The sequence below is a fragment of the Zootermopsis nevadensis genome, unplaced genomic scaffold, assembly GCF_977971745.1.
Source record: "Zootermopsis nevadensis isolate Lab colony 2312 unplaced genomic scaffold, Znev_1.0 Znev_ptg000023l, whole genome shotgun sequence".
NCBI classification, from domain to species: domain Eukaryota; kingdom Metazoa; phylum Arthropoda; class Insecta; order Blattodea; family Termopsidae; genus Zootermopsis; species Zootermopsis nevadensis.
In genome coordinates, this window is record NW_028259155.1 from 3,909,022 (window position 1) to 3,935,444 (window position 26,423).

General features: G+C 38.5%; 1 protein-coding gene across 12 annotated transcripts in view; it reads left to right on the plus strand.

Moving 5' to 3' along the window:
• NfI (Nuclear factor I) overlaps nt 1-26,423 on the plus strand; it is a 279,859-nt gene that overhangs the window by 153,991 nt on the left and 99,445 nt on the right. For all 12 annotated transcript variants that reach the window (XM_087354492.1, XM_087354494.1, XM_087354493.1 and 9 more), the window contains one exon: nt 21,383-21,538. In XM_087354492.1, coding sequence (XP_087210618.1) covers nt 21,383-21,538 — 156 coding nt within the window. The remainder of the gene's footprint in view (nt 1-21,382; nt 21,539-26,423) is intronic.

Consider the following 26,423-nt stretch of genomic DNA (forward strand, 5'->3'; position numbering starts at 1 on the left):
TTTCAGAGGTCATACTGCCTCCGTCATCAGGGCGATGAGTATGAAGATTTCTGTCTTCTGGGTTGTTGCGATGTATAGTCTGGTAGAAGTTTACCGACGTTTCAGAGGTCATACTGCCTCCGTCATCAAGGCGATGAGTATGAAGATTTCTGTCTTCTGGGTTGTTGCGATGTGTAGTCTGGTAGAAGTTTACCGACGTTTCAGAGGTCATACTGCCTCCGTCATCAGGGCGATGAGTATGAAGATTTCTGTCTTCTGGGTTGTTGCGATGTATAGTCTGGTAGAAGTTTACCGACGTTTCAGAGGTCATACTGCCTCCGTCATCAAGGCGATGAGTATGAAGATTTCTGTCTTCTGGGTTGTTGCGATGTGTAGTCTGGTAGAAGTTTACCGACGTTTCAGAGGTCATACTGCCTCATTCATCAGGGCGATTTTAAGTGCGTGAGAATATGCAATATCAACATGTCAATGAAAATACAACACTACTTCTACTACTGATGATGATGATGATGATAAAAGTCATTATAATGTTAGTAATTAATCAGCAGTGTATGTGAAATTATCGCAGTGCCCTTTAATTTTGACTGCATAAAGATAGTCGTTTTAGAATTGTAATTTATAAACTTTTCGTAAACTTTCTGAGCGTTAAAATGGATCATCTTTAAAATATGCAATCTAATATAACCCTTTATTTACATGTATATTGTGAGTCAGAAGTTTCTCTCAGATGCTTTATTCACATAAATCTGTGACTGTCCTACTCTGTGGCACAAGTTGGGTGAGAAAATTAAAAAAAAAAAATTTATTTCGTTCACAGATTTATATAATCGTAAATAAATAGACGTTCACGGAATGATATTTCCTGAAAAGTAAAAATTGCAGTGAAGAATTGAAAATGTTTCTTAACATTTTTCTCGATATCTTGTGTTCCAGTCATCTGGCATAGTCAAATTAAAAGATTCAAATATGCTAATGTAGACAGATCCATCTGAATTCGTAAACACGAAATCAATCATTTACGTATTGCGTAAATTTCCCCCTTATTTTTAGTTTAATTAACGATGGTGTCACCAGCTTTATTTTAGAGTCAAATGATAGGATAATTAGTGAATAATGAATTGGAAGAAAGTTGTCATGGCTTAAGTTAGGATATTATTCCGGAATTTGCGTGGAGTCACGGAGGAAATACACGGAAAATTCTAATCAGATTATCTCGTTGCTTGTACTGGTGTTTGAACGCGAGAAATTCCATACAAAAAGCAGAAATATTTACCACTAGAACGTGAAGTTTGGTTGGTTTTTGTTATGACGAGAAACGTAAGTTGTGGTGTGTCTTTAGAATCTTAAAGGGATAATAGTTCATTGTTATTTCTTATCTTTACATCGTAATAACTTTCAGTTGCGAGATTTTGTTTATTATAGCGAGAAAGGAGGAGATAATAAGGATTTGCAGGGGTTGGTAATAATCGATAGTCGACTATGTGTTGTGAAAACTTCTCGAAATGTCTTCGAGATAGTAATCTTGTCGGATTTGTAAGGGGGTTCCCTTATATTACTAAGAAAGGGTGTTCGTTTTGAGAGTACGTATAAATAGGCTAACACATGTAACTGCGTATTACTAAATACATTTAGGATGTGTGTATTGTGAAGCAGTTCTGAATATATATTTTTGTCAAGTATCCAGATAACTGAAATACGTAAAGATCTGTGATTTTTGTTTGTTGTTTTGTGCAGGTTTTTATATTGAACCTCAACTTGAGGGCAGAAGTAGATTTAGGATGTTTGATAAGAAATTTTTTTAATTTGTTTAATATATATTAAATGTTAATTATAGTAATATTTTAATATTTAATAGGAATTTTATTGTGATTAGACTGACAAGATTTAAACAAATATATATTTATCACAATATGACGCAACTTTATCATCTCATTTGATAGGAAAGTACTTGCGAATGAGGAATAATGAATTATTCTCGGGCTAAGGTGGTTTAATGGAGAAAACATCATATATCACGAGGAATGGTACAATCCCAACACACCAATGTATTTACAAACTTGATTGAATGTTGTCTAAGACAATATTAGATATACCCTAAGAAGATAATCATTGAATAAAAATTTTCTTGGATATTATCCATCGTCTAGTAAATATAAAACGTAAAACGACGTTTCGGAGATGGGACTTTATCTCCGTCTTCAGGTTCCTACACAGTTGGGCCCACTAGATAGAGCTAATCCCTATCTCCGGACCGGAGATAGGGATAGAGTCCCATCTCCGAAACGTCGTTTTACGTTTTATATTTACTAGACGATGGATAATATCCAAGAAAATTTTTATTCATTTGACTCTTCACCATCGTCAAGAAGTTTTAGATTTGATAAGATAATCATTGTCTGTTTTAAGGATTATTCTATCGCTTGAAATTGTTGAACTTTTTCTCATTTTTTAAGAAAATAAAACGTATACGTTGAAAGCAGTTGGTAATAAACAACTGACGAGCGTGTTTCGTTCCGACAGAGGGGAATCACTGAAAAGTACATAGGCCTTCATTTTTAATAGTATTTATACTGTTCACTAACAAAATTATTATACTTAAATAAAGCTTACAGTAGCTGAGATAAAACTGTGTTTCGCCTGCGTCACTAACTTACGGGTAGAATGAAAAACATTACCGACATAGGAACTGAGGCAAACGAGATTGAAACTGTTGCTTTTGGGGGAAAATGTTTGTAGTATATGTTGCCTTCTCTTGTACTTTTCCCGGCCAGCAGTCAGAGAAGATTTTGATATTGGTTGTTACTAGTGAAATTTTGTTCCAGGAAAATTATTCTGCAGTTATTTACTTAGTTGTCCGAGGAAGCTGTGATTAAAACACGAAAGTCTTATAATTGTCTGGTCGTGTGGTTTATAATTCAGCCTCGTCTTCTACTCGACCAACTCAGGACTCTGAAGGGCTAGGAGCGAAGCGTATATTGTTTTGTCAGATTGCTTTACGATGTACTTACGTACATGCATTGACTACCTGCTCACCAGCAACCAAGCAATACCGGTACCATGCTGGCATGATTTAAAAACCAGAACCACGGCGGAGTACTTAGGTAGGGCGTAATTTTCGCACTGGTGATTAATGTACGCTCCTGTGTCTTGTATCGCTCCGCGCCCCCTGGTCTACAGGGCCGATGTCGGCACAGGGAAACAGGGATTTCGAGAGCTGGAATGGGTTTTCGGCGTGGAATGAGATGTTGGGGGAGCAGCGGAAAGGCTGGACCCTGTTCCTCCTGGCGGACATCGGAAGGGAGGCGCTGGAATCTCGCTCAGTTTACGATGAGAGAGTCCTCTTGGCGACAAAATATGGACTCTCCTACCGTTCTCCCTTCACTTTATTTATCTGCTGATTGACGTGGCTAACATTAACTGCTGATTAAATCCGTGTTTAATGTAACATACATATCGGGCATGCTCTGTTTTTAAGATATAATCCCGCGCTGAGCTTGTCGGACTGAGAAAATCACGATAAACTGCTCGTATGCTATTCCTGAGTCAGTTAATTGTCGGAATGACTGGCGGTTTCATCAGCTGACCGACTAGTACGCTAATCATGAGCTGTAATTAACTTGGCAGCTGATGCTTATTAATCAGCGTTTTGACTAATTGGTTCGTTTAAGGTCTTACCCTTCGGTTGTATAAGTAGTTGGCTGTTTTAACGACCACGGAATTCATGTTAAACCAGACATGTGCTGTAGGTTGCTGGAGAATTAATAATGGGTTGAATCAACTGCAGAAGTTATTTTTGGTGTTTCGTATGAAGGATAAATCATGATCGGTGAACTTGCAACGGCTTAGAATTAAGTATCCGTGGTTTATTATCACAGAATTCGCGTGGAGGGACTGAGGTAGACCACGAGAAATCGCGCTTAGGATAGTCCGTGGCATAACGTGAGATGACTTGCGTGGTGTTTTGGGTTGGAGACATGTATCGTGTGGAGACGAAGCAAGGGGTGCCTGTTATAATGTACAATGTTATCACTTTTGAATGTAGTAAGGAAGTGATTAAGGCATGGTTTATAAGCTTGTTAAGAACTGGTGACATATCTGAACTGCCGAGAAATTTATTGAAACTTTGACAGTTTTTTTTAAAAAGAGATGTCTGACTTACGTACAGGTTGATATAGTAATAAGAATTTTCAATAACACATTTGATATTTGTATTTATTATTCGCTTAACGTTAGGTTAAATATGAAATTCAGGCAGGATGATCGAGGTATATCGATACAAGAAAATACGTGACCCTTTGTGCTCGTAAGTTGGTCTCTGTGGCTGTCTTCGTGAAGTCGAAACGCGTAGCACTTTTACGCATAACACTGATATTCTGTCTCTTTAGTATTGCTCTACAAATATCTACAGATGAGTTATGTAATACCGTGCAGGTATATTGTTTCTAAGTTTTGATGAACGGGGAGTTCTTCTGCGTCCGAATTATGAGCGCAACACATTTTCAACTTCTGCGCACATGAGATCACGTTACTTAGTTACTTAGTTGGTTTTTCAGGTTTATTTATATTCCTGTGGTTTATTATTTAGAAACGCTGTCAGTAGCTCATACTACGGTGTGTGGCGTCGAGTGATAAAGTGATTTTAGGTAAATGAATTCGAAAGGATATATCAAGAAGTGTTCATGGCCTGATTTTAGGTACTATCTCGGCAATTGTCTGGAGGTACTGAGGAAAACCTTCAATCAGGGTAGCCGATCTCAGGACCGAGATCTGAACTTCCGACCGCGCGATTTTGAAGTTAGTCATAATTAGTCTGTTGGTTGCTTTTTTGGATGTGTAGTTTGGTAGAGAAGTAACGTATATTAACAGTTAACATTCAACGGGAAGGGATGTCATTGCTTATAGAAACTTCCTTTGAGCAGGATGTAACCTTATGCGGGTTGGCGCTGTTTGTAATTATATATTGCTTGTAAGTTTGAGTTTCATGTGAACTAAATTTTCTCCCTCTGCGTCTGTCTGTCTGTTCTATTGTCAGGCTACCATTTGCTGCACAGGAGGATGTGTTCTGATGCTGCGAGGTTAGTGATGGATGAATACTGCCTGTTTTATAAATACCCTGTAGTCACCGATGTTCACCCACTGCCTTTCACAATATTTTATATTTATATAAATGCTATTGAAACGTTAAGAAATGCTGTATTTGCTAATTTGGGTCGAGTAAAAGTAAAGTAAAGTTTGTCCCACTATACGCCATGTAGGCGTTTGGGGGGAGTGGAGGTATAGCTCCTCTCTTTCCTGACCTCGGCACTAGATGGGGGTGAGTGGTCAGCATCACGCCCCGGCCGGCTTTACCCTCGGGAAAGGACCCCGGTACCCATTGTAGAGGAGGCTGGGTGGGCCCCAGAGCCGATCTGGACGCAGAGGCTAGAGGAAAAATCCTCTGCCCCCGTCGGGGATCGAACCCCGGTCGTCCAGCCCGTAGCTAGTCACTATACTGACTGAGCTATCCCGGCTCATAATTTGGGTCGAGTAGTAATTAGAAATTCAGATAAAGTTTATAATTATTTCGTTACATGTAATTATAAGTTGTTAAAATGAGAGTAGTATTTAATGTGAGCGTGAAACGAAACATTTTATTTTAATTAAGTACATTGGGTTCATACGTTTGTTGAATATTCGGTACTCAGCAGGACACCTAATCGATACTTGTAGTTGGTCATATATCGCTCCATGGGTTCACCTGTGGTCGACTCCGAAGCGACTTTCGACTCCGAAGCGACTTTCGACTCAAAGCCTTAGGTATCGATTCTTCGCTACCGACGCCAAGTATGAAGTAGGGAACTAGATAAATCACGCAACGTCTGGTGACTGTGTGAATAACAACTGTAATGTCTTGTGTCAAAGCGCCTGTTAAACGGGAGATTATAAGAATTCTGTAACAGGTATTTATTTAAGATTAATTATTGATAATTGTACTTTTACGGTTTATGCTGGTTATGAGAATTGTGGGTAGGAACATTGGTTTATTAGTGACTTGTAGTTATGAGAGCAACAGGATTATTAATTCCGTATAATGCTACAGAAACTTTATAAAGATGATCTTTGTTAAACAACGGAAGACGAAAATAAACGTTTATTCTAGTGGTTAATGATTGTTGGAGTTACGATTAAACACATCGAACGTTTTAACCTCTAAAACCTAGATGTAACTGCGTGTCCCACTAGTTTTAACAGTCAATAATGAATCTTTATTTTTGTATTTATGGAGTTTTTGTGATTCTCACTGTAAATTGGGATTATTTGATTAAACAGATTTAATTAGCTGATCTTCGTAATGGTGAAGAGTTGTGTTTTCTTTGCGGTACGGGCTGGGTTCTTAAATATTATTCAGGCTAGCATCGACTTCGAAGTTTTCAAGAAACATGAGACTGGCGAACTGCGTACTACCTGTCTGTCCTCCACGCTTGAAATCAACTGCTCCCTTGCTGCTGCGTTCGAATGGTGAGGGGTTGCAGGGGGTGTGGATCGGACATTAGAGCAATTGAAAGGAACAAGGAAAGAGAGAGGCTAACTTGGTCTCTCGTCGTCCTTTTGCAGTCTACGCTTGGCTGAAACAGAAATAAATCTTGTCAAAATCCTCTTCGTATGTCCGTCCTCTGGTCTCTCTGTCCACTATACGTTAAAAATCTACGAGTCCCCTGATAGAACTCTCTAAACCTACATTCGTATTGTACAATGCTTAGTGATTTAGAGGTTATGTTTGTTAATATTCTGTAAGTTTATAATCTAGCGGTGAGATGCAGTACATCACGTGACCTGCGTATGTGGGCTCGTGCGTTGGTAGTCACACCTTCGAATCCTATTGGATGTCAAGTTTTTTAGTGTTATTTTGCAGTAGTAAATACGTCACAGTGCTATTGTAGTGTTCTTCTCCGGAACAGATTTGTTTCTTGGATTATTTTATAACGTTGTATCCTGTGTAGAGTTTATTTATTTTCGTGTTAGACATTAGTATAAACAGTACACGAGGATAAATATTTTAGGTAGTGGTTGTGTCGTATCTTAGATCAGTGGTATTCAACCTGGGGTATTCAACCTGGGGTACGCGTACCCCCGGGGGTACGCGAAGACATCTTAGGGGGTACGTGAAGTTTAAAAAAAAGTATTGTTTTATGATAAACACTGAATAATCAGTAATGTAATTTATTTAATTTATTTTAGATGTAGATTATATACTACGTATAACTTGAATTATACACCAACAACTTTGGGGGTACAAAGTTGAAGAGAAATTATATCTGGGGGTACGAGAAAACATCTTAGGGGGTACGTGAAATTTATGATAAACACTGAATAATCAGTAATGTAATTTATTTAATTTATTTTATATGTAGAGTATATACTATGTATAACTTGGATTTTACACCAACAACTTTGGGGGTACAAAGTTGAAGAGAAATTATATCTGGGGGTACGCGAACAAAAAAGGTTGAATACCACTGTCTTAGACTATCCTTACTCGTGCTATTTTCCTAGTATAATATTTCATCTCTGCTAACAAGTAGATTAAATTACACGTATATGACTTGAGATATTAGAGGAGGGGATGTGCCTGGGGAGACTGAGGAAAACCAAAGGACCGTAGATTAGATACGAGGGCTTAACTCAGCATTTGAACCCGTTACATGACGAATACAGATGTGAACTTGAATGATTGTCGATTTTACCTGTAATATTAGTCGAAGTTGCTTTAAGGGAAACACGAAAGTCGTTGGAATGGAATATTTGATATGAGAATTATCATGGAAGTGAAGAGATAAGGACGAGTACATTAAGAATGTATTGCGAAGCGTTGTTATGTGGGTGTGAAGCCATTTGTAGGGTGTTTAACGGGATGCTGAGGGAGCAATTTGGAAGTAAGAAGGAGAATGTAACATGAGGCTGGCGAAAAAGGCACGACGAGGAAGTTCATAATTCCTAGGTCCTCCTTTGCCGTGTATTTTTAGGATAATAAAATAAGGATAATGACATTTTACGGAGGATGAAACTGTTGTGATTGTCATGAAAAGGCACATACAAGCCGCTGTACGCAGATATTACAACAATAATCTTCCTGTGATGGTAAAGTTGCGTCATATTGTGATATAATAAATATATAGTGTTTAAATCTTGTGCGTCTAATCACAATAGATTCTTATTAAATATTAAAATATTACAATAATTAACATTTAAAATATTTAAAATATTAAATGATGTTCTTTATCGAAATATTCGATTTACATTAGACGATCATTTTGGTCTAATGTAAATCGAATATTTCGATAAAGAACATCAGTTGATATTTTAAATATTTTAAATGTTAATTATTGTAATATTTAATAAGAATTTATTGTGATTAGACGGACAAGATTTAATATATAATAATAATCTTCCTGCTTCTTCAAAGATACAAGAGCATACTAAGAGGTTAATAAGTCGATTTCTTTCGGATTTGTGCCGGAATAGAACCACTGATTCTTCTACGAGGTTCCATGGGACTCGCATCGTATCTGGGCTTGGTAATAAAAAATCTCGACCTCTGCCAGGAATTGAACCAGGTCGTTTAGCCGATAGTGTAAATCGCTGTCTTTCTGTTGATAGCGAAAATTGATGAGATCAGCTGGTCATTTGGCAAGTGACCTTACAGTGTGAACGGGTCAATCTAAGGCAGACGTCACTTTCTTAAGGCTCCGTGTTGTGGCACGCGTGCAGATAAGAAGTACATTGCATAGCCTCGGGCCCAAAATAGCATTCGAGCCAAGAAAAGCTGTGAGGAGGAGATGTGTGTTGGTGGCTTCATGCTGGTTTCATAGAACCAGGCGCGTTAGCAGAAGGGTATCTGCTTCGAATCTCGATCAGGGAATCATAACTTTAAGACTTCACGTGTTGTGCGCACGATTTGCGTAAAATTGTCTCGTCTCCAAAACCACGTGACGGATATTGTTTGTAAAGTTTGTTTGAATGTTTCTGATGATGGTGCGTTGTAATATGTAAAACTGTTATTTTAGACCTTGTGCGTTGTCTACATTATAAAATTGTAGAACCAATTTTCGGAAGGTGGATTATTATTTCGTCTTCAGGTTAAAAGGGCGGAAGAAGCCTGTGATTATTACTGTAAACAGGGATTATTTCTTTAAACAGCATTAATCAGTAGTTATGTGTCTTGTTTCCTTTGGGGTACGGATTGAATTCTTCAGTATTGTATAGACGAACCTTAGCTTTAAAGGGTTCGTAATATTTTCGTAAGAAATGTGTCCGGTTAATATATTTTGAACATTTCTGTCTTCTGGGTTGTTGCGCTGGTCGATGTTAACCAACGTTTCAGAGGTCATACTGCCTCCGTCATCAGAGTATGAAGATTTCTGTCTTCTGGGTTGTTGCGCTGTGTAGTCTGGTCGATGTTAACCAACGTTTCAGAGGTCATACTGCCTCCGTCATCAGGGCGATGAAGATTTCTGTCTTCTGGGTTGTTGCGCTGTGTAGTCTGGTCGATGTTAACCAACGTTTCATAGGTCATACTGCCTCCGTCATCAGAGTATGAAGATTCCTGTCTTCTGGGTTGTTGCGCTGTGTAGTCTGGTCGATGTTTACCAACGTTTCAGAGGTCATACTGCCTCCATCATCAGGGCGATGAACAACAACAACCCAGAAGACGGAAATCTTCATACTCGCCGCTGTGAGAACCTCAAGTCTTACTTAATATATGTTCTTTGACGACTGTTAAACGTATCTTGCATATACGGAATGTCACAAAAAGATGTATACGCATTCAAGAATACATTATTCCCGTAGTTTGTCATCTATATGGAGATGAGGACATGTGTTGTTAAAAAGACGGGACACCCCCACGTTGCCGTTGTGATGTCAGGTCGTATCTTGAAAAAAAAATTCTCGACAGGTGGATAGGACTCGGAGGATCTGTTGAGTACACCCCCACGATCGCCAGATTTCACCCCCGCGGTGTACAGCTGAAAGCTAGAAACACTTACAACAGATCTTCGGTAAGAAAATGCAGTCCTCCCAACAACTGCTTTAGAGGCCGTTCGTCAACCTTGACACGAAGCTGACGGTGGTCATTTTGAACACCTCCGCTAGATTTGTCAATGCCGACGTATGTAATGGTTTAATTTTGTGATAAATACATGTTTATTAAACTCTTTCTTACAGTTCTTTATTGATTACGTGGGTAGGCCACATTTGGACACTTGGACATCCCTTGACCTGCATGTATAGTTTTCCATTTTGATTTGTGGCTTCCAAAGAGTACATTTTCAAAATTTCTATATGTCCATTATTCCCCTTTTTAAGGGATTATTTGTGGAAATTGAAAAAAAAAATAGACGAATTTACGATATTTTAATTGAACTATCTTTGGCGCTTATATACAGTTTCATCACACGTTGGATTAAACGTGTATCTGCAATGTATCGTACACTGTATACGCCTCAGTCTTGATATTTCGGACACCCGCGGCGGGATTAGATATGCCGTCTTCCCGCGCTGTTTGAGGTGGCCTTCCTCGGCTCGTCTTCGGACGAAGAGTTTTATTTTTTTGTAGCCTCATTCTTCTAGGAATAGCTTCCGTAATTATGAACGGTCTGAAATGCGCCGGGTTTGAGGGACGCACATGTGCACGGGCGATGAGACTCCTCTAGCACGGTCGCTGTTTTAATTTGCATTAAACAGTTAATTTCAGATGTTAGAGCCGATACATGCATGAATATCTGCTAACGCTTTGCTGATTATTATTAAATAGCGTAAAATGATATTTTCTCTCTAAAAGAATAATAAAAAAATATTTTTTTTAGTATAACGGTGGTCTAGCGGTTAGAACGCTGGCCTTGTAATCCTGGGGTCTCGGGTTCGATTCCCGGCGGTGCCCGAATTTATAACTTGTGTTGGGCAAGGCCGTGGTCTAGGCAACACGGAGTTTTCCTCCGTGGCATCCCAACAATTACTCCATTCACACACAGAAGAAGGCAATGGCAAACCACTTCTGGATCATCTGCCAAGAACGTATATGAACAGGTCCCAGTCCGAGAAAAGGATGGAAGGATCCTGTTCATATGGACCTGTCGTCAGACAGAACACTGATTAAAATTATTATTAAATAAAGGGAAGGATATGATATCGTTTATTTGTCAGAGTTAACGGATTAATTAACCAGAATTTAAGATCATTTTAAGGTGTGTGTAATTAAAAATTTACGGAATATTTATCATGATGTCGATGAATGTAAGATTTGTCTGGTAAGAAGTACATTTTATAGAACATGATCGTGTTAAGGTCATGTTTAAGTAGGGCGTTTGTTGAATTAGGCAGGAAGAGGGAAAATAGATTTAAACAGAATTTAAATTTGTTGTGAAGAGATTAAATTGTGATGTTGTGAGAGAGGAAGCAGTGTTAGGCTTTTATTATTGCGGTTATTAATTGTGGGTTTTAAAGTACAATCGAATTAGAAGTTGTATTTAAGAGATACGAGTTTTACGCGTGTGCCTCACATTCTGGACAGCTTATAGTTGTAGGAGATTACGTATTAAATTATGATTAAGCAGACTTCTAAAACTAAAATGGGCTCTGCCCATTTTTGCCACTTCGGTAATGGTTTTCTTTTCGGTCCGACAAAAAACTGTCCCGACTGACTTCGCCACAATTATTCCTTTAGTAATTCATTATTCATTAATCGTCATATTATTCGACTCCATATTGTATGAGCTTCGACAGCGTTGTTATATAAACCACAATTAAACATATAGACCTAAGATGAGATGATAATGTTGCGTCATATTGTGTTGAATATATACTTGCTCAATTTTTATCAGTCTAATCACAATAAAATATTATTATTAAATGTTAAAATATGAAAATATTATTACAATTAACATTTAAATATTTAAAATATATTAAAATGATGCTCTCATCGAAATGTTCGATGTGATGCTCTAATGTAAATCGAACATTTCGATAGAGAGCATCATTTTAATATATATTTTAAATATTTAAATGTTAATTGTAATAATATTTTCATATTTTAACATTTAATAATAATATTTTATTGTGATTAGACTGATAAAAATTGAGCAAGTATATATAGACCTAAGTAAATAAATACATAACATTATTAAAATATATATTTTTTCTTATTTTTGACAAAAAATATAGTTTGACGTGCATTTAGAAAACATGTGACCATTGGCTGTTTGTAAAAGAGGGACTTGTAATTTACATCTGACAATTTTTAATGTTGGAATATAAAAATAGTGATTGTAATGTAACGAGTTACAGATAGTTTGTAGATTTAAGATCATGATATGTGTTCCTGCATGTTTACCGGGATTAAATTTTGACAACTTGCCAGCTTAAAATATCAATATCCGTATATGCATATTAGCAGACTGTTGGCTAAATGAATGACCAACTTCTGTAACTGGTGGAGTTTCAGGGGTGGTCACTTTCTCTCAGTAAACTGGGTTTCTTCATCAACTAAAAACCTTACGCTAACTCATCATCGAGTTACCAAAACGCAGTCCTATGAAGTATATTAATTACAGGAGACGTTGCCAAATTTAATGCCTAAAGGTCACGACAAAATTACAGGAGACGTTGCAACACGAACAACGGAACACATGTGAGTGAAGACAGCTCAGAACTGGCGGCGTAGCAAAGAAAGCAACGCTCTGCTGTTGACTTAGAGCGTCGTGAAAGGGATGAAGCCCTTCCGTGGCCTTGAACTATTGAATTTATTTGTTAGGTTGGAAACAGATTTTAGATTGTCTTGTGGAATGTTGTATCGTGTGTAGTGTGGTAGACGATTACCGACGTTTTAGAGGTGTGTGCTGCCTTTATCATCATGGTTGTGAGTACTCAGTAAGGCAGCAAACACCTCTGAAACGTCGGTAAACTTTTACTAAACTACACCGTGCAAGAGAGTCTTCATTATTTTTTTTTGTCAGATATGAATAAAATTAATTCACATTATATTAGAAACCAGTTGTGTGGTTTTTAACGCCGTGTCTAGGTCTGTATTTCACAATTCACATATGTCACTCTCAGAAACGAGATAATATCTGAGTATCTTGACAGATCATTCGAAAGTGAAATTAAAAGTTTAATTTATAGTGCTCGTCTTTTTCGCTGTCGTGTTCATGTTTTAATAGGTGTTTGCTAACGCAGATATTTGAAGTTGGAAAGTATTAAAATAAAATGTATGCTTAAATATATTTAAGATGTAGGAACTACATTAAGAATGCAATCGTAGAAAATTATATAAGTATAATATTTTTTTATGTTTTATTTATGAATTTGATAATAGCGTGACATTTTTGGAAATTTTCGGTACGTCTTAATTTTGTAGCCCTGAAATAAAGAGGTTTATCCTTAAAACCTGCCGTATTTGAACTGGCATCGGAGAATGGAATGCACTTGCCATCGGGACGGAGCAAACTTTCGTAAAGAGAATGGTATTGTACCGTCGAATTTTTCTGGGTTTATGGGTCTTCGGGTGATACGGAATGGACCCTGGCTGGACATTGGTCGTGCGAACTCTGCTTTTTCTTGTGACCGTGTTTTTATACATCCTGGGGAAGATTCGATCGCATTTTATTCTGTAAGGCTTTATAGTATTTTTGTTGTTACGATGGGATCAAATTCACAGTATCAATTCGACAGCGAAGAATCGACTGTCCCTCATTCGACGTCATCCTAAAACAGGCGCCGTCTCTGGTGGCCCTCTGCGTCGACGCAGTGGACCAGGGTGTTTCGTACTTGTTACATCGACGCCTGGCAGACTGTTAGAAATCGCTTCAGAATTTACTAAGAACACTTTTGATATTTGAAATTTGCAAATATTAAGGTAGAAGTCTTCTGGGTTGATACGCCGTGTAGAAGTTTACCAGCGTTTCAGATGTCATTGCTGGCTCCGTCATCAGGGCGGTGGTAAATTTCTACCACATTACACGGCTCTGTAACCCAGATTACGGTCATCTTCGGTGTCACCGCCGTGATAACCTCAAATCCTACATTTAAATATATTCACGTCTATCAAGTAGGTTATGTTAAGGTATAATATCCAGTGGTACATGAACACCTTTTGATTAAAAAGTACGCGTTTATTATGCGGTTATATATGTGAATAATTTGTGTATTAGTAATACAATGAATAAGTTTGCTGTTATAGTTTAAGGTCTTTAGTGGAATGTGAAGTGTTTGAGACAGCCGTTATACGGTACTGGTTTTTGCGAGTTGTTGGATTTTGGAGCGTTCCTTTGTTAGCATAGATTTAGGTTATCTGTACGCGTTGTTTGTCCTACTTATGTCTGATCAATGCCTGACTCAATTACCCTGGAACCAGATCCTCTTGCTCGTAAACCTGGGGAAAAAAAAATAAAACTAGCCCCCTCTCTGTCTGTGTCTAGTTTTGGGATTTGTCCAAGTTCAGATTCTGCATGATCCGATAGATGAGTCAGTTATTTTCTAATGGGTCACAGTGAACCTCTTTTTGAAACGTCCTACAGCCGTATACATTTATTACATTTGAGAAATATTCGTAAGTGGTTTGTGACAGAAGTCAAAAATACGAATTTAAAAAATAAATTAGACCTGTATATTTTAATAATTATATTAGCAAATTTTTATCTATATGAATGTGATTTGGTAAATCATCGAATGTGGCAATATATCGATAATTAATTTACTTCGACTGTTTTTTTTTTGTGTGTGCATAAAATGAGAAAATGGTGACCGTACGATGTATGTATAAAGTTTTCGACTTTATTGAAATACGTAATGAACCGTTTCAACATGAAATATGAAATTTATCATCGATGATTTCTGACCGAAGCGTTGTGTTAATTTATCTCTCTGCGTGCTACATGTTATTCTCATCTCATTGTACATCATATAATCACGTTCGGTGAAGATTAGATATTATAGAACTCTTTACTTCGTAGCGTTCTGTGTCTTCCTGTTACTGTATTTTTCTCAGGTCTTCTCATTGGTTCTCAAATTTCTGCGAGAAAGTATGACTTTTCTTTCGGGCCAGCCTATAATGCGTAACTTCGCTTCATGGCTTCGCTGTCTAGAAAACCCCCGAGTATATTCTTTCAAAGTTTCGCTTCTGATCCAAAGCAAATGGCGGAATTACAGTTTTTATTTTGTAATATTTAGATTTCTTTACAGGACACCAACAGCCACGGTGGTCTAGCGGTTATAACACTGGCCTTGTAATCCTGGGGTCTCGGGTGCGATTCCCGGCGGTGCCCGAATTTATAACTTGTGTTGGGCAAGGCCGTGGTCTAGGCAACACGGAGTTTTCCTCCGGGGACTTCTTCCCCGGTTTCTCCGTGGCATCCCAACAATTACTCCATTCACACACAGAAGAAGGCAATGGCAAACCACTTCTGGATCATCTGCCAAGAACGTATATGAACAGGTCCCAGTCCGAGAAAAGGATGGAAGGATCCTGTTCATATGGACCTGTCGTCAGACAGAACACTAAATAAATAATAAGATGAGGTGGTCTAGCGGTTAGAACGCTGGCCTTGTAATCCTGGGGTCTCGGGTTCGAATCGCGGCGGTGCCCGAATTTATAAATTGTGTTGGGCAAGGCCGTGGTCTAGGCAACACGGAGTTTTCCTCCGGGGGCTTCCCCGATTTCTCCGTGGCATCCCAACAATTCACTCCATTCACACACAGAAGAAGGCAATGGCAAACCACTTCTGGATCATCTGCCAAGAACGTATATGAACAGGTCCCAGTCCGAGAAAAGGATGGAAGGATCCTGTTCATATGGACCTGTCGTCAGACACAACACTAAATAAATAAATACAGGACACCGGAAAATAAAATATTCTAAACTGTACGCTTTGGAAGTTCTCACGGCAATGAGTCCTAAGATGACTGTCTTCTGGGTAGTTGCGTCGTGTGATATGAAAGAGGTTTCAGAGGTGCTTCCATCATCAGTACTGTCTTGTTGATGATGGTGCTAGCACGTCGGTGAACTTTACCAGGTCAACACGACGTTGCAGCCCAGAAGACAGCTTTGTTTAGATTGCTGTTAATTTCGTCGTGAATATTTGACGCTTCTGATGTTTAACTGACGGACATGCTGTTATCGATATCACAAAGAAGAAACTGTCCCTCGACACTTTGCTATTCGTGGTCGAATGATTGAACGTGAAGTGGAAATAAACTAGCATGTCCGGTGAAACCGTGTGATCGAAAGTACCCGGTCAGCATATGTGATGTGCTTCAAACATGTTTCTCAATCCTGTGCCTTATTCTTTATATTCTCATCTCACACCATCCGTAGCTGTTGAAAAAGACAACAACAAAACGTTTCTTTGTATGCGAGTGCAAGAATGTTCATCTTCCTTTTGGAAGAAAATCATGTTCATTTGATCGGACAAGGAAACCATTTCTGCACAAATGCCTTCTACGAGGCTCGTCCTTAAAGTAAGTTTCCCTGGGGCCGTTTACAGAAACAAAACACAATTTCATGGAAATATTTATTGCAACAGATACAGCAAGTGTCCAGCTATTTTTCAACATATTCGCCACCGGAATTGAGACATTTGTCATACCGTGGGACCAATTTTTGAATACCTGTGTCGTAGAAGTCTGCCGCCTGGGATTGGAACCACTGTGTGACAACCATCTCCGCCTCTCTGTCATTCTCAAAACGCTGACGCTGAGCGGACAGGAATTTCTTGAGGTGTAGGAAAAGATGGAAATCACTGGGAGCGAGGTCCGGGCTGTAGGGTGGATGATTAAACACCTCCCAGCTGAACTCCTACAGGAGACTTGCTGTCCGTCGAGCCGTGTGCGGCCTAGCGTTATCACTGACCGCACTTCACAGTCGGCGGGAGCTGGAATAAGAACCTCCATCTTCAACAGCTGCAACGATGCTACTGTGAGAACGCGGGAAGTGCCGTTAGTGCATGCGCCATGCTACGTCATTGCTCTATCACGTACGCACAGTCGCTTCGCGCAATATAAGGTTTGCTAGCTGTGGGACGAGTGGGAAACTTACTTTGAGGACGCGCCTCGTAATTCCGTATTTTTTCTTTGTTTATTTCACACCTTATTGGGATATTTGCTCTGTTAGCAACTTTGTTATACTTCTGATCTTGTTTTCTGATAATTGTGTGTTTCTTTCATCTATCTAAAGATTTAAACGAATGATAATGGAAATCAGCATAATTCAGTTTCAATCGGATAATATTAAAACAGAGCTTCACAACGGGACGTCTTGGTTTCAGATCTTGTCCCGTATACTACCTATCCTGTTTTAGGTCTTTCGTTAGTTTATTCGGTTCCTGTAGTACCATAAATTAAGTCACGACTGATTGTTTCTACCATTTAAAATTCGTTGTTCATCAGTAATCTTATCATTCAGCGCTAGTTTTAGTCACTGAAAGCGTCGTTAAATAAGCAATAATTATGGCAGTAAGTGTGAATTGTCACTTATATCTTTCATGGGTTTGTATGTGTGGGATATGTTGTGAATTGATTATAAAATTTGTCTCTTCGCAATTAGGTTTACGTATTAATATTTTTTAAATTTTTGAAGTTGCGTAATTTGCTTCCAAATTCGTTTTATGGTTTCATATTTTTGAGATTTGACAAGAACAGAACTTGTGAAAATTTCGACGTCAGCGCTTGTGACGATTCGAAACAGCGATCCTATATTACTGCAGTGTAATTAGTGTAATGTAGGTCTGATTTTAGGTTTTAGGTTTTCGGGTTCCAAATTTCGTTTCTTTCCTTATTGCCCCATTTTAATGTGGAATTCGTCGGTTTTGAAGCAAGATCAAAACTCCTCTGTCTACTGACATACATTCCAATCACCCCAACGAAATAAAAGCAGAAGTTGTATTATCGTCAGGGCAGTTTTGTTAGTGAATTTATCAGCACGGAATGTTATATAACTGCATATTTGCAGTTTGTATCAAGTTTAGTCATTTAGAAGAAGATGGTATCATGCAGACGTTAGGTCAGGATTTTATGAAATGATAACAAAGAAAACAGATAAACTCCACCATTTCAATGTTTTCTGTAGGAGGAGGGTAGAGATACTATTTGATTTTGTCCGTGAGGGTATGGGGTGGGGGAGGGGGGTTCACGAAACAACATGGGCTATAGTCTAAAGGGAATGTACGAAAAGGGGTCATTTAGATAAAAATATTGCGGAGTTGAGCCTCTGCTGTTGTATCAGAAGCCATTGTCAACATTTTGACCCAAAGTAAATTTTTGCAATACTGTTGTTGGCTTTGCGGTCGTGGAATTTCTAACATATGTTTTGGAAGTGTATCTGAGTCTCTTTGGTTTCTGATTGTTATTTATATAGTTTTTGTTCTGTTATTTATGATAGTCCTGTTTCTCCTCTTTATTTATCTTCCTTCATCAGTTTTACATTTAAATTTATTTATATCTTCCTTGGTCAATTTCTGTTCTATAGCCTATATTTATATCTCGTTTATTTGTTTTGTTCGTTATTGTACTAATTCTTGTTCAACTCTTGACTCACCGCTTGTAACAGTGGCGCTACTGTACTCGATCCTTCATATTCTGCGTTTTTCGCTGTCTCGCTTGAAATATCCGGGACCTGAACCTGGGACCGTTAAGTTAGTTCCCTTACAGCGTTACATTAGCAATCACTACGTTTATGCTTGTCATTAAAATGACGGTTATGTAATTGAGTATTCGAACAGAAGTGGCCTAACCTGTAATTTCTTTAATCGCTGGTTGCACGTTCCATTATTCTTAGTCACCATACGCAAAATTATGATTATTTTCGGGGGGGTGGGGATCTGAGAAGTAAATATTTAACTTAAAAATAATAGGCTATGTTGACTTGCAAAGACAGCGTTATTTATTTTGATTAGATATGAAAAGCGATGTCTATAATTAGACACTGAGCCATACAAAGGTTGATATCGAAATTATTCTTCGTAAGACATCGCAATAATAATTTACATTTATAAATTATACCCTCCCTTACCCATTCGGTACTGAGTTAAGAACGGTCGGAGCGCGAAGCTGACCACTCGTGTTCATCTAGAATGCGGAAGGACTTTACTCCATGGCGGGGTCGTTGCCCCGCGCAACATAACACTTTCATCTTTACGTTACAAAACTTGATCATTGCAGATTTTAATATGCTTCGTATTCGGAAGGTTCTGGGCTCGAATCTCGGGTTAAAAACCAGCAAAACATCGTTGATTTCTTCAAAATGTGTCCACGTATACCATTCACAGCGACTGGCAGCATTGTGGTAATGTTCTGTTTTCGCCTCAGCATCGTCTTATGATGACTTGTCAAAGGGGGTGGAGGTCTTGATCCACCATATCTTAACATCAGTACACCTTCAGCCCCAGGCCTTCGGTGTTACGTTATGTAGGACACTGGATGGGACCCAGCACCGTTGTAGACATGACGACAAAGAGAATATATACCTTCTTTGTCACCCTGGTCACCTGGGACGGAGTTAGTAGATTTATTGACCGAGCTGTTCTATTAAGACATCGTTACATAACACGAGAATCGTGTTGAATTCTGGCAAAATGTGGCGATTTGTGTACTATTTTGGATTTCGAAGTTTTCATCCGTAAATCAGTGATATGTTTTGTTGTCTGTATGAACACGGAGAAGCGTTGGTATTTATCTCTTCTGCGTTTTATAGCTGTTTTGATCTTTAGGTAGATGTCAGAGTTTTATAGGAACATTCCACCTCCATCTTTAGACGTATTCTTCGGAAACTTTGGTATCATGGACGTATTTAACGCTGTGTGAACCTCAGATCCCATTTAGAACCCTTGGAACGTCTCAGGTCCTGTGTGGGACCTCCCCAAACGTGTTTGCTATTCTTTTAAAGGTTTGAAACTTTGTCGCTGTTGGGAACGTTGCTCTTGGAGGTGAATCACCCCCAGAAAATAAGGATTGTGTTAGTGCATGGACCAATGTCAGGTTAAAATTTTGGAGGTTAAGGTTAGGGCCACTGCCAAGAAGGGAACGGAAGAGAAGCCAGCGACGAGTTGGCATTGCGCTAGACGTGGACTGTACTTCCTTGACGCAGCCCAGTGGCCGGCTAATGCAATAGGCCACTGGGCCAACCCCTTGCGCCTGTCTGCCAAGTGGCACAATCACAATAAATGTTTGGCTCCAGTTGAGGAAGGCGCTCGCTGGCCTCCCCGGGGGAAACAGATCATTACGGAGTGCCTACGTAAAAGGGAAACGATAAAACACTATCAAGTTGTACGCCACACGACCGTCCCACACTCCCCGACGGCGTTGGCAGACGCGGGATTTGGCAGATGGGTTGATGAATGAAAACACATCACATGGAAGTGTTTACAAGGTAGTGCAGTGACTTCGGCTGGAACGCTGCGTGTTTTCGTCTTGAGGGACTCCCAAGTGCGGAGCGCGTCGAGGGTAAGGTTAGGTTAGGTTGGCAGTTGTCTTGTTTTCACGCTGTATCGTTCATCGGTGTCACCACAGTCATCGAAATTAAAGACTTTATTTGTAAGAAGATTTTTTCCAGTATTAAAGGTGTTTGGGATAAAAATGTTGAGGAGAATATTTGGTCCTACTTACGATGAATCAACAGGTTAGAGGAGAACTTACTCTTGACTTATTATTGTTGAGGCAATTGAATTAATTAGGATTATATGGACAGGACATTAATATGCGTGCGGGAGAGATGTTAAATGCGTTAAAAAATTTCGTCGGGAAACCTGATTACCTTTGAGATGTAATCATAGGTGGAAGATTAATATTAAAATGAATCCTAGAGAAAGTTTAACTGCTAGCGTTCTACGCGGTCAGGTTAGAGCAGTGGTATTCTACCTTTTTTGTTCGCGTACCCCAAGATATAATTTCTCTTCAACTTTCTACCCCCAAACTTGTTGGTTTATAATTCAAGTTATACGTAGTATATAATCTACATCTAAAATAAATTAAACAAATTACTGATTATTCAGTGTTTGTCATAAAATATATTTTTAAAAAAAATTTCACGTACCCCCTAAGATGTCTTCGCGTACCCCCAGATATAATTTCTCTTCAACTTTGTACCACCAAAGTTGTTGGTGTATAATTCAAGTTATACATAGTATATAATCTACATCTAAAATAAATTAAGTAAATTACATTACTGATTATTCAGTGTTTATCATGAAATAATATATTTTTTTTAAATTTCACGTACCCCAGGTTGAATACCACTGGGTTAGAGGGTTAGTGTATAAAGTACTCAGTTACTTCAAGCGTTAAGCAGACGCTGTTTGTGTGCACCGGCTTCCTTTATTTATGATTTTAGTAATGAATGTGGACTCTGTTTCAATTTCAGGATGAATTCCATCCTTTCATTGAAGCCTTACTGCCGTATGTGAAGTCCTTCTCGTACACGTGGTTCAATCTGCAGGCGGCAAAACGGAAGTACTTTAAGAAACACGAGAAACGCATGTCATTGGAGGAGGAAAGGCGGTGCAAAGAGGAATTGCAGGTGAGTGACACTTGTTTCGATTTATAAGTACAGGCATACCTCGGATATATTGCGGTCTCGGTCCCAGACCACCGCAATAAAGCGAATCCGACGATTTTTTGTTTTTGTTTCCCAGTGCATGTAAAAGTTATATTTACACTATAATGTAGTATATTAAGTGTGCAATAGCATTATGTCTAAAAAAAACAATGCGAGAATTACTAAAATGTGACACAGAGACACGAAGTGAGCACGTGATGTTGGAAAAATGGCGCCGATAGACTTGCTCGACGCAGGGTTGCCACAAACGTTCTATTTGTATAAAAAAAACAACTGCGAAGCGCAATCTCTTCGAAACTGTCTTAAGTTAAGACTGTCCAAATAAGAGACGATCGTATTGCGCCTTAGGACAAACTATTCTTTGTTTATGCCCGAAACTTACGAGTCCTTTGTGTTAGAAGGATTAACGTTAGATAAATAAGTATGTGATATAGATCTGTAGTCCTGTATTACGTAAAGAGATTATGAATTGTATTGTATTGTGATCATGGCACGTGTGTGTGACTTAAATCGATTTTAAGGCTTGTGAAACGTCACTGGGTCACTGGATGTAATAATTTTTTATCTTCAAATAAAGTAATTATATTCATACAAAAATTTTGATTTTGATTTAAGGCGTTTATTTTGAAATCATTTACTGGAGTTGGATATGTTTTGGAGTACCTTATGTTAAATAAAGTAATTTGTCGATGATTTACGTAGTAGATCTAATAAGAACGTACGAGAATCTTGGTAGGATTTGAGGTTTTCATGGTGGTGTGTCCGAAGGTGGACATATTCTGGGGTGTTGCGCCCTGTGGCCTAGAAGAAGGAGGACTTATACCGGACTGAACACACGTTTTCGTCTTTAAATTTGTGATGTCGGGTTCATATTCCGCTTGGGACATGGATTTCTGTACTCTTAACTTCTGTGTTGTCTAAGTAGAGGCCTTGCGTTGGGCCAATCCGTCATCTGAGGAGTTCTTCTGAATAAACGGAACTAGACTTTTCTTTATACAAATAATAAATTTAAATGATTTAGACTATGATTTAAGACGGCTATTAATTTGGCGACCGTGCTGTAAGGAATAAGTGTTGAAGATTCCAAAAGCTGACTGTTTTGTGGTTGTTGAGAAATCCCTGTCGTGCATCGAATACCACCGATCGACAAGTGAGTTCCAGCACGAGTCTCCAGAGACGGTGAAGAAAGGTAGCACGTGTCCTGGTTGTATACAGTCACTCGCTTAGCGGTACGTTCAAAGACAGGTGTGACATAGCTGAAAGCAATATTTTGATCTTTAGCATGGCTGAATGGACGTTTTATCTTCACCACGTCTAAAATTTCTACAACTTTTGGTGGCCTTAACTGAAAATTAGCTAGTATTATTATCATTTCATTATAATCGCGCTGTGTTTTCATGTAGAACGTGGATAATTCAGTCAGAATAGTCTACTCGCAGGTGCCATGAGAGTAGGTACCCTTAAGCCTTTCTCTTGATGTCTGAGACAGTATCATCCGAAACGTCGTATAAACTTATTCTCACAGCCAGGAGTAAGCAATGTCACACAGATGTTCAGTTTGTTAATTTACGTTTCTACACGGCCCCTCAACGATTCTTAATACGACAAAGGAAGATATCTGTTCTCTGTGATGTTGGGGCTTGTAGATGTTTGCCAGAATTTTAGAGATGCTTACTGCGTCCATCTTCAGGGCGAAATTAAACATCAGACAGCCATTTTTATACTCACGAAAGGAGATGAATTTGTCAGTGTGAGGCACGTATCAGAGAGATGATAATTGCATTCAAGATTTTAGTCCGAAGAAAATCTACTTCTTTAGAGACATATTCGTATATTGGAGGATAATATTAAAGTGGTTTTAATGATGTGGACTGATTTATGTGACTCAGGATAAAGCTGTATTGAACATCGTAATGGATTTGTGAAGTTCTTTGACTAGTTAAGTACGCATTAGCTTTTGAAGAATAACTTAGCTGTATGGACATGTTTAATTATAATGTTTAAAGTTTATTACATTCCATAATATTCATAAGTTTTAATGCGCCGTACCTCGACACCCACTGTAGGCTGTCTCCTCATTCGATCCAGGAACTTCGTGGCCGTGTGCTGTATTCACGTAGAACGAGTATGTGAATATTTAGCTTTCTAATGTGACTTCTATCATTTATCATTATCATACACCAGACAATATGACGGCGCCAGAAAGACTGGATTTACAGCTGCCATTTCGCTTTCACGTCTTCAGCTCATAGTAAAAATTCTCGTACAACCTACGAGACTTTAATTTATGCTGTTTGTGAGTTAATTTTTAGTTTTTGCAAAGTAGCAAGCGAATATTTATCTGGAGGAACATGTAATTGGTAGATTATGAGCTGACTGCTTTCATGATGGGTGTCAGACACAATAAGGCCTTGACTCCCACAGGAAAGTTCGTGATGTTCGCTATTTCCCTACATATTCTACGAGCATTTTATGCGTACGACCTGTTTGTTGCGTTAGACGGAACCCTAAGGTTCATCACCGAATTAACCAAAGCCCTCCACTGGACCCTGTCCTGGGCCAACAAAATCCAGTCTCCTTCAACTCCTATCTCCCATAGATCCCGCCTGAGATTATCCTCCCATCTACGTCTAGGTCTCTTCCCCTCAGGCTTCCCAAATAGTGGACCCAACCAACCAGGTGGCTTACCGAACCCGAAGGTTCATCACCGAATTAACCAAAGCCCTCCACTGGACCCTGTCCTGGGCCAACAAAATCCAGTCTCCTTCAACTCCTATCTCCCACTGATCCCGCCTGAGATTATCCTCCCATCTACGTCTAGGTCTCCCCAGTGGGCTAATATGACTGCAGAAGAGAAAATGTAGATAAACCTTGGCTGTGTGATTGACAACTGTCATCTGATCAAGAATAATGTATTCCAGTCTGATCATTGACGTGGATACAATTATTATGTATGTAGGTCAGAATTTTACTTGTTGTAGCCTTAGGCAGATGTTGTGATGTAGTGGTTAGCATTCCTGCTTCTCGACGCCCCGCGTCATACTCTCTCTCGGCCTGAGTATCGACCATCGTGAGATTCGATTTTTATGTAAATTGTAAGACGTGGCAATCAAACACAGGCTTCGATCACTTCCTTTCAAATTACGTATAATTGTTTATAATTCCTACATTGCGATTAATTCAGTAAAAATGCATTGATATTGGCTGTAAATTAAGATAACAAGGTTTTGCGAGTTTCAGAGTAAAAGTGTACAAAATGACTCTACATTTAGGCCTGTATATCATATATATACAGTTTAGTTATGGGCCTATTTGCGCTTAGGCCTTAAGTTTGTGTCTACGTTATGTAATTGTATTTACATAAATTATCCACAAACTTGATATATTAAAAATGTCTTCTGGGATAAATTATTACTGAAAAATAACGCAATTCGTTAATAATATAGGAATATACTGTTAATTTAAGTAATTTCAGTGTTGTTGTATTCAACATTGGTCTAGTTAGTTGATCGGTGAACTGTTTAAAATGGACGCCACTTCATAATGGGTACAGTTTTTTGTTTTAAACTGTCCGTTGTTGCAAATCAAGCTATCGAGTCTTCCCGCTTTCCAATATGGCGCCACTTGCTGTCACTGTCTGGTTTTAACTTCCATCGCTTTCATATGGAAAATGTCCGAGAGAGAATTACAGCAGCATGAGATGAGTTTTACAACCCAGAAGGCAGCCATCTTCGTACTCACCGTCGAGATAACCTCAAATTCTGATTACAGCAGTAGATGTATACATGATATGAAAATATTTTAAAATACTTATTTCTCTACCATCCTCATTTATTTCCCAAAGACGTGTAACTATGTTTACATACAAATAATTGCATCGCGTAGCGCGAAGGATGTGTGTGTAAAATTTGAATATAATCCGATACATTTTTTGGCGTAAATACGTCTATAAAGAAGGGTCATTCGGTAAAAAAGGGAAACGAAAAAGTGTAACTGCATTGTTATGTTACCTAGGAAACGTCATCTGTTTACTCGGCATTGTTGTTACCTATATAACATTACATTACCTTACCTTACATTACATTTCATTACATTACATTACTTTACATTACATTACCTTACGTTACGTTACATTACATTTCATTACATTACTTTACATTACATTACTTTACATTACATTACTTTACATTACATTACTTTACATTACATTACTTTACCTTACCTTACGTTACATTACTTTACATTACATTACATTACTTTACATTACATTACATTACATTTCATTTCATTACTTTACATTACACTACATTACATTACTTTACTTTACATTACATTACTTTACATTACATTACATTACCTTACCTTACGTTACATTACATTACATTACCTTACCTTACGTTACTTTACATTTCATTACGTTACATTACTTTACATTACATTACATTCAGCTACCACAGACCCATCTTAAGCGTAACTAATTCAAGTTAAATAAGCAAAGTCTTAATCAAACTTATCTCAATTGTAAAGCGGGTATAAAGGAAATATTTAGAATAAAGCCAATATATAAACTTCCTTTCCGTATAGACGTATTTACGTCAAATTCTCCGGAACCGTGGTTCCACTGTAACTTTTTATTTTGCGCAACGTAAGACCGACAAGTCGAGACGTAAAACTGATTTAACGTGATCCTGGAACGGTAAGATGTACTAATTTGTTTAGTATGTTGAAAATCTGGTCTGGGAAGTTAAATTAAGCGTGACAAGAAATGGATTAATGATGCAGACATAAAATTTCATTGCGAAATAACTGGAGGACATTTGCGGCTCTGATAGAAATTTGACTCACA